This window comes from Pyrus communis, chromosome 15, assembly GCF_041283825.1.
Source record: "Pyrus communis isolate YQ-2024b chromosome 15, ASM4128382v1, whole genome shotgun sequence".
NCBI classification, from domain to species: Eukaryota; Viridiplantae; Streptophyta; class Magnoliopsida; order Rosales; family Rosaceae; genus Pyrus; species Pyrus communis.
The window spans coordinates 2,016,412-2,026,655 of NC_142579.1; the positions used below are offsets into that span (position 1 = coordinate 2,016,412).

Consider the following 10,244-nt stretch of genomic DNA (forward strand, 5'->3'; position numbering starts at 1 on the left):
TCCATTCTAAAGTTAAGCAGACCAACCTGTTGAAGAATGGCAAAAACTCTTCACAACTCTTCCCAGAGAGCAAACAACCTCCAAAAGCAGAGGCTCTATTGAGTCTCAAATGGACAAGGATTGTCTGCCCTCCCACTTCCCGTGCCCTCCTGTTTTGTGTGGTCATGGTTAAGTCACGTCAACATTTTATATTGTTTTTTTTATAGAGATAATAAGACAAAAATGAATAGTAATATAAAATGTTGACGTGGCTTAACCGTGACCAAATAAACAAAAGGGCACGAAAAGTGGGAGAGCAGACAATCCTTGTCCGTCTCAAATAAGGTCAAGTATGCCCGACTCCATGTTTATTAAGTTTAGCTCTTGCATGCCTAAGCCCTGGACTAGGTCAACGACCTCCAAAAGACTTATGGACTCCTTTCCCTATAAATAATCAAGGTCCAGAGAAAACTGGTAATCAAGGTCCAGAGAAAACTGGTAATCATAAATTTAATTTAGAACTCTCTAGTTTCTCTCAAACACTATCTTACTTGGGCATCAAAGGCCCTTCAGCAAACAATATTAAAGGAAAACTCCATTAAATTGAAAGTATTAACCTTTTATTCAAAATGATATTTGAGATTGTTTACCGTCAATTATTTTGATAATTCTAGTAGAAATCCCCGTTAAATTGAAAGTATTTTTGTCCAATCAACTCATCTTACATTGGTGGTTTCTTCAATTTAACAAAAAAATTTCATAGGAAAAGCAAAATAATTTGACGATGGACAATCTTAAAGACCACTTCTATCGATTTTAAATCTCAAAAACCAAAATAGAGAGTTATCACAACAATCATTTTGGCTAAAAAACCTTATTTAAGCTTATAGTTCAATTTAGTAGGCGTGAACATTTTCAAATGTTTGTGTGTTATTTTGATGACGTGTGTAATACGGCTACAATGTGTGAACCCAAAAACTCAAAACACAAAGTAGATATATGTATTTTATATTTATATATATATATATATATATATATATATATATATATAATGCGAGAGAAATCATATATATATATAATGCGAGAGAAATCTAGGGAACAGGACGTAAATTGCATTACAAAAGGCGCTACTTTTTGCACCTCTACAGCGGTTAGCAGCTTTAATTACCCTCCAAAAACTCCAACTCATGAAAAACCCAACGCCTAAAAATTGGCCAAAATCTTTGATTAGAGAACCCTTTTCCTTCCTCTTTTGCTATTAAACTCTTTACTACTTCTCCATTCACTTGGCTCTTGTGGACGAGAAATTTTCATTGTGCCGGAAGCATAACCCGATATATCAAATGCCATAATACAATTGATTGGAAGCTTAAAAAAAATCCCAACCAATTGTATTGCAACATTAGATATACCAAATCGTGTTCTCAATACATTGAAAAATCTCTCGTTGTTGATGAGGTTTTCTTTCTTTTTTTTTTTTTTCACCCCTCCTTTTTACTTTTTACCTTTTTTTTTTTTTTTTTTTTAACTTCATTTCTCTCCCAATTTGAAGAGGAAAAATTACAAGTGAAACAAAAAATAACCGACTCGAAAGTTACCGACTAGAAAGTAGTTAAGTGCAGCAGGGGAGTGTCACACACTCAATCCATCAAATCCACACTGCTTGTATGAAAGAGATTGCTTCCTTGGACTTATGACAATCGCACAGTCCACCGACACCTGCATTTCCCCACCATCACCTCACACTTTTAGCCTTTAGCTCCAACCAAAATAACAGTAAACACAAAAAGGACAAGAAAGCAAATTCAAAAAGACAATCATAACAAATAAGTCCCAAGTCCCTCGATGCAATCAATATATTAGATCGCACTGATTTCATCGGACCATGAACGCTCGATCCCATTACATTCACAACTCAATCAACACTTAGATGCGTTAATTTCACCATATGAATACCGCAATCAGTAAACAACGATACTCTGCGACATCATGTGATATAGGACTTTAGACTAAGTCCAAAGTCCCTCAATGCAATCAATATTGTAGATCGCATTGAGTTCATCGGACAATGGATGCTCGATCACATACGTTAACAACTCAATCAACACTTAGATGCGTTAAAAAATTCACCATACGAACACCGTGATCAGTAAACAACAACGATACTTTGCGACATCATGTGATACAGGACTTTAGACTAAATATAAAAAAAAAAAAAAAACGTCGTATGGACTCCCGGGTTGGTCGGAGCATAAGGGCACGTTAAGTTAAGATTTCTTCGTGCCTAAGTAGTACTAGTGATATGTAAAGGCATTTGATTCTCTCTTTGTATACCTAAGACCACGACCAAAAAACAAAAGAGAAGGGAAGAATCTATGAGGAAGGTATCCAACCTGGCATCTAATTTAAAACCCACAAAAATCAAACTAAAAAGCAATAAAATAGCGAACCAACCACCGAAATTCCTCCATAAAGTTTTTCATTTTTTAATTCAGATAATTCTAGATTTTATATTCCACATCACCTCCCCTAGTCGTCCAAATGCAGCACATACATTTGGACCCACCCGTATGGCCCACAGAAAGCCCTTCTCACATGGCGGGCCCCGATAGCTTTTTGGTTTTTACTCCCCCGGGAAAAGGCAAATTAGTTTTGTCCTAGTCAATAATCCACTCACACACATATAAACAACCATAACATTACGAAAATGATTTTCGTACACTCGTTTTTACTCATAGTATACGTAACTGAATTACCCAAAAGAAATGCTAAATGGACTCTCTTAAAATGAAACTCTTCATAGACTCTCTGTAAATATTTTTTACATAAAAATTAACGTTAAATTGTGAGACGACAGATAATTTCATAAAAACTCTCGCTTTAGAGATGCCACTTAGCATTTCTCAATGACCAAATGGCACAAATATAAAATGGGACACCGACCCAAATATCCAGGAACATGCTCACTCAAACCAAAAACCAAATGGCACGCCTAACTCTAAGTTCCAACCACATGGACACATTGGCAACTTTCACTTATTGATACTAACACTAACTAATAGACAATGACATTAAAGATTGAAACACAAAAGTGCATGTGATAATTAGAGATTGATATAAAAGACTAAACAAAAATTAAACTTGAGTGCAAGAAAACAAACACGTGACATGCCAACGACCTTAACTTACATTTTTGCACAACGTATGGTTATAGAAGAGAATCGATCCTAGGTGCAGGAAAACAAAGACGTTAACATGACCAACTAACCTAACTGACGGATATGCGCACAATTTACGGTTAATCAAAAGTGGAAGGCTTGTTCGCATGTAGCCTTCTTACAATATAGAAAGTCGAGCTTTATCGCCATTTCTCTCTAAACTTACCTTTTCACATATGCTTTTTCTAACAAATCCCGACCACACAATTACTTTACCAATTTACCAATCTAACAAAGAGGAGACGAATTCTGGAAACATCCATATCCGACCAAATTACCAAAACAAGCTCTTTCTTTAAAAAATTGCAAACAAAGTAAAATGTGATTTGGAATTTTGGACCCAACCAAAGAACATCAGAGGCGAAAGTTTAAAATTCAGAGAAATGGAAGGGCATGAATGCAAAAAACGAAAAGAATATCCGCTTCCCAACACACAAAAAAACCTATTTGGGTCTGCCAATCATAATATCATCAATTTATCAGTGACAAATTAAAAAATTGGATGCCTTTGTAAAATAAAAATTTAATAGGACCGGATTGAAAAAGCAGAGTGAGTGTGACAGACAAAAGAGAGTGGGTTTTTCTGTGAGTTTTGTGATTTTCTTAGTAGCCAAACAAGATTTAAGGGAAGATTGGGAACTGGGTTTTAATCTAGGAAGCAAAATTGCATTCGGGTAACGAGAAAATTTCGAGTTGAGTGAGAAATTACTGACCTGAACGCCTGGGGAATCGAAGTTCAAGACGCGGATCTTGGCGCCAACGTCACCCAGGACCCTGAGCTCGACTCGGTCGTTGAGTGAAGCGTCTCGGACTAAATCGGCGGCGTCGGCTTGGAGCAAATTGACCCGATCGACGGCGATGGTGGCGACGACTTGGCGGACAGTGTGGGCGTCCTGGTAGAAGCCGGGGATGGAGGCCTTGCCCAATGGGATCCCGCGGTACATGACAGTGAACCTGGACTCGCCGTACTTGATCCCTACCTTGTTGGGGTTAGCGGCGGAGAAGAGCATGCGAATGTTGAGGGAGAGGGAGGCGGAGGTAGGGTTTTGGTTGGGGTCGGCGGTTGCGGTGGGATTGGGTGAGTTGATGCCCATGTACTGGACGCCCACTTGCTGGAGATCGAACTGCGGCTTCTTCGGCTTGAGGGCGAGGACGATGACGAGGACGACGGCGAGGACGAGGAGGGCTAGGAAGGAGAAGAGTAAGAAGAGGCAGCAGCAGCAGCCCTTGAAGGAAGCAGAGGAGGAGGATGACGACGTCGTGGGGTAGTAGTGGCGGTGGTTGCTTCTGTTGTGGGGGTTTGAAGAGGAGGAGGGCGACGGCGGTTGTCGTGGCGGTGGGGCACCGGGTCTGTGGTCGCCGTTTGCGGTTGCGTTTCCGTTTGGGATTGGGTTGCGGTTCGGGTTTGGGTTGGCTCTTGATGCCATTCTTCCGGCTGCTTACTCACACTCTCTCAACTCTCTCTCTTCTGTGAGAGTGTGTGTGGCCTCTGTTTCTTCTTTCTTCTACAGTGTTTGTTGCTTGATATTGAAGAGAGAGGAGAGAGAGAGAGAGAGAGAGGGAGGGAGGGAGGAGAGAGAGAGCCCCTTTTGGAGACTTTGCTTGAGAGAGAAATCAAAGGGGCACGTAATTGCTTTGATGGTGGGGATTACTGTTGCAGGACGTACTCTGCTTTTTTGTATTTTGTTTGGGTACTATTTCATGAAAAATACTTAGCCTTTATATAATTTTGTTTTTATAATTTGTAAAACTTCGAGTTTTATATTTAAAATAAATTACATTATAAATTATTTCATAAATATTGAGAGAAAAAAATTAATTAAAACTAAAATTGTTTAGTTATCAAATAGTATATAAACAGATGATTGAGATTTGATATCTTAAAGATACCAATCCTATATAAGTTGTCTTATATTGGAAATAGAATTGATGAAATCCCCAATTAAATATGATTATGATACTCGACTTGGAGGCTAAGAAAGTAAGTTTATGTTTCCTTTATGGATAGAAACCCTAGCTTTTAGCTTATATAAACACCGGTTCATATAAGCCCTAAAACATACAACATAATACTTCTCATAGAGTAGTTGTATTCGACTAGGTGTTTATAGAAGATCTTGGTGTTGCCGTGCCCTGCTTCTTTTCGTGTTCGACTTCCATGGGTGCCGATGGAATCAGGTCAGTCACTCATTCGTTTGTATTTTAATTGTATAACCTTATAGGGCTAACGTTATCAACCGTATATGTATTAGCTATAATACAATGACTTTATTTTTAATTTATTTTTGCATAGATGATCTTTACAAAGTGATTCATAATATGAACGGTTCTGATTGTAAGCATAAAATTATGTGACTCGAACACAAAATGTTTGAGTATGAACTCTTATTCACCCGTAGATAGCCAAGTATTGTTTTTATTTTATTTTACTTTATTTCATTTCCATAAAATCACATTTAATTGAAAAAAAATAGAAGCTTATTTCTTCGCTCAATAGATAATCTTTGCTTCTTTTTAATGAAAGTTGTACACTTGAAGATTATTTATTGTCCATATAAAAGCATTTACTTTATAAATAAAAATTTAGAATAAATTTTTTTTTTTGTAGTTCCTTGCTAACACGACACTTTCAATGTAATATTTGTGGTGAAAAAGTTAATATATTAGGCTAATAATCGAATCTAACATATTTTACTTACAAGTTAATTAAACCCTTGTATGAGTCCTATTAGCAATTGAAGTTCAAATCAAAACTCCTATTAGTCTTCCGTTAAACAAACTCACCTGACTATCACGTGAAAAGGTTAAATTCGACATTTCAATTCAGAGTATATCTAATGTTTGATTTGGTGATTTATCCCGTGAAAATTTAGTGGACGACCTCTTTTTTCTCCTCCGTCACCTGCCGGTGGTTGCTTCCTTCTGTTCTTGAAATATTGAATATTCAAATGGTGAACGTGTTTGTATTAGGAAATGAAGGTGTCGTTTTGTACTTTAGTAAAAGGAAGGTGTGTTTCTTAAAAATAAAAAAATTGTTCCAGCAAGGAAATTTACTTTGATATCAAAAAAGGAAAAAATTCAATTACATTTGGATTAAGGAGATACAATTGCCATGGGGTCCACCGCCAACTAATGGTGGAGAAGAAATGGGAAGTCCACTAAGTTTCTACGTTGTCCATGATCAAATCAAACGTAAGATGTAATTTAAATTGAAATAACGAATTTGACATGTTAACGTGATAATCAAGAGAGTTTGTTTAACGGAAGATCAATAAAAGTTGGATTTGAGCTTCAATTGGTAATAGAACTCGTCACGGAATTTATTTAACAATTTTTCATCATAAGGGTTAAACATTAAAAATGTCTTATCACCACATACACCACTACAAAAAATAAAATTAGCCTGTATTTTGTATTTGTTTGTGTATAAAAATACATGTTGTTCATATTACCTTGCCATGAAAGATTTTTCGATGCCAATAGCATTATACAACTCAGTGTTTATGTTCCTTGTTTAGTGAGTAGCGTGATGAAAAAGATAGATTAGTATGAATCTAAATCTAATTAATATTTTCAAAGGGTGGTACTATCCACAATTTCAATGAATCTAATTCTAATTAATATTAGTAAAAGGTAAAAATAGGTATGTGAATAGCATCACCAGTTTTCAAATGAGGGGTCCCTAGCAACAAGGATTTAAATTGCTTATATTAATGGAATTGTGTTTTATTAAGTGATTTGGGTTGTTTCTTACTAAGTGATATAAAGCTTGGCATCATGTCTTGTAAGTTGTTGATGGAACTACGAAGATAACAAATATTTGAGCGTTGCACACGTGTGAATCTTTTACACTGAAATTCTATATGGTTAGAGTTCTGGATCTGCTACTGCTTTTGATAGGAGGTTTCCATTCTTTTGTAAGGTAGCCATAAGCTTCCTCATCAGATGCACCTAAAAAGATCTAAAAATTTTCCTTTTCATGCAGAAATGTTCAAGACATTGAAGTGGGATGGATTGTTACATGAATTTGTATGCTTATCCTAAATTACTATTTATTTAAATCATGTTTCGTTTATATGACGTGGCTATTGATGATTAGATTATTATTAAATATTGATTAACATGTTTATTTTTTATTAGTGATATATCGCATGTTTTGCAAATGTGATCTAAAAATGTAGTAAGACTATCTCCCTCCAAATTCTCGTCCCTTCTCGTCCCCTTCCTATTTAAACGATCACGATTAAACCACACCATATCTTGTGTTAACTTCTTTATAGAGAGTGAAAGACAAAGAGGAAAGTGAGAGAAAAAGGAAGGGGAGAAAATCCTACCTCCTTAAAAATTGGGCTACCTGCATTACTCTAATAATAATGGAGCTCAAAACCTAAAACATGCATCTACATCGATTGAAATAAGGCTTGTTTGGATGTGCTTTTAAAATGGTTGAAAGTGCTTTTAGAAAAAAAATGTTTTTGGGTTCCAAAAGCACTTTAAGTGTTTTCTGCAAGAAACACCAGTTATGTGCTTCTTCTGGGAAGCACTTTAAGTGCTTTTCTAGGATTTACTTACATTTTTACTAAGGATTGGTTCCAAAAACATTTTCACCAAAAACGCTTTCAATCATTTTAAAAGCACATCCAAACGAGCTTATAATAACCACGTGTCTTCTCACATTAAAATGATAATAATAATGATGATGATAATCACATATCAAACGAATATAGAAAAAAATCCGAACTAGATACAATTTATCAAAACATAACCCTGTCCCCACACACATTGTTTTTCAAAACTGTGGTCATTAAAACCGCCATCTTCACCTATAAATTAAGAGGTGTGATATTCACACATTCTTTTTTATTTCTCACATTCTTTTAATTTTCGGCTGTCAGATCAAATGAATTGAAGAAAATCAAGTACAGAAATCAATAAAAGGTGTGTGGATAACACATCCCTAAATTAAATCAAGACAAAGTTGGTTTCCGCACAATTGCAATCTAGTCATACATCCTTTTCTAATTCTCATTGGGTATTCAAATTTTCGCTTTTGAAAATGATGGAGAAGATCTGCGGGACATCTGAAGACCAAGATGACAAGGCGGATGATATTTTCGTAAAGCTAAACATGTTACAAAATATCGAATCGATGATTTACCAGAGGAATATATTCACAACATTCCGTATATCCAACTTTTCATATTGATAACTAACATTCGCGATCACTATTCCTTAGTTTCATTTCTTGTCCAATTTTGCAGGTTATCTGTTAGGGCTTGACTGTAACAACCAGCCAATCTCAGAGCATTTGCGATGAGTTGTATCCTGTAAGACCGGCTCTCGCATTGCTCTTGGACCTCAATGAGGCTAAGGGAGCTCCACCTCAATCCAAATCTGGCTAGACGATCAAATATGAGAACCAGGCTATGGGCTATGGGGTTATGTTCTTATTTGTATGGTAGCAATGTGGTGAACTTTATCCTATATGATAAAGAGTAAGTAGTTTGTAGCTCAATCAGTTAAATCTAAATCTGGCTAGACGGTCAAATACGAGGAACAGGCTATGGGGTTATGTTCTTAGTTGTATGGTAGCCATGTAGTGAACTTTATCCTATATGATAAAGAGTAAGTAGTTTGTAGCTCAGTCGGTTAAAACCAAATCTGGATAAACGGTCAAATATGAGGACCAGGCTATGGGGTTATGCTCTTATTTGTATGGTAGCAATGTAGTGAACTTTATCCTATATGATAAAGAGTTTATTTGTATGGTAGCAATGTAGTGAACTTTATCCTATATGATAAAGAGTAAGTAGTTTGTAACTCAATCGGTTAAATCCAAATCTGGCTAGATGGTCAAATACGAGGACCATGCTATGGGGTTATGTTCTTATTTGTATGGTAGCAATGTAGTGAACTTTAGCCTATATGATAAAGAATAAGTAGTTTGTAGCTCAATCGGTTGAATTCAAATCTGGCTAGACGGTCAAATACGAGGACTAGGCTATGGGCTATGGGTTTATGTTCTTATTTGTATGGTAGCATTGTAGTGAATTTTATCCTATACGATAAAGAGTAAGTAGTTTGTAGCTCAATCGATTAAATCCAAATCTGGCTAGATGGTCAAATACGAGGACCAGGCTATGGGTTTATGTTCTTATTTGTATGGTAGCAATGTAGTGAACTTTAACCTATATGATAAAGAGTAAGTAGTTTGTAGCTCAGTCAGTTAAATCCAAATCTGGCTAGACGGTCAAATACGAGGACCAAGCTATGGGCTATGGGGTTATGTTCTTATTTGTATGGTAGCATTGTAGTGAATTTTATCCTATATGATAAAGAGTAAGTAGTTTGTAGCTCAATCAGTTAAATCCAAATCGGGCTAGACGGTCAAGTATGAGGACCTGGCTATGGGCTATGGGGTTATGTTATTACTTGTCTGGTAGCAATGTAGTGAACTTTATCCTATATGAGAAAGAGTAAGTAGTTTGTAGCTCAGTTGGATAAGAGCATTCGCTCATGCATCCAAGATCTCGTGTTTAATTGCATTTCTCTAATTTAGATAAATTTAGAATAGATTACAACAACGACAACAATAACCAAGTCTTATCCCACTAAGTAAGGTCGTTTGTATGAATCCTAAAACGTCACTGTATTCGGTTTTGTGCCTGTGTCTTCCATTAACATCATTACACATTAGTGTAGATTATCTTATGAGTTGTAAAAATATCTTACACGTGAAGAATTAATTGAGCTTTGGTTTTAGTTTTAGTCTCTACTGTTTTTTAATCGATAATTGTTTTCATGTTATAAAAAGAGGTGAAAGACAGAAAATGCAAGAAAAAAATGTTGCAATATTAAACACCCAAATCCAATAGTCTATATGAGCCGAATTTTAACAAAGTTATCGCCTACAAAAGCTAGCAACAACAGCTGTTACCAGTTTACGGTCTAGCAATAAACCTCTTGGCTTGTAAGTACTTCTCAAGTTTGACTACAGTATGCGATGGAATTGATACCGCATTATTGTAACAAGACCATTTGCGTAAA

The 10,244-nt window shown here is 36.1% G+C and overlaps 1 protein-coding gene across 1 annotated transcript; it reads right to left on the minus strand.

The window, feature by feature from the left end:
- Nucleotides 1-1,071: 1,071 nt before the first annotated feature.
- On the minus strand, nucleotides 1,072-4,802 carry LOC137713289 (uncharacterized). The gene is made up of 2 exons (XM_068452580.2): nucleotides 3,911-4,802; nucleotides 1,072-1,698 (listed from the first exon to the last, which is right to left on the minus strand). Exons 1-2 carry the CDS (start codon nucleotides 4,622-4,624, stop codon nucleotides 1,612-1,614), a joined length of 801 nt encoding a protein of 266 aa, XP_068308681.1. The 5' UTR covers nucleotides 4,625-4,802; the 3' UTR covers nucleotides 1,072-1,611.
- Nucleotides 4,803-10,244: the final 5,442 nt, after the last annotated feature.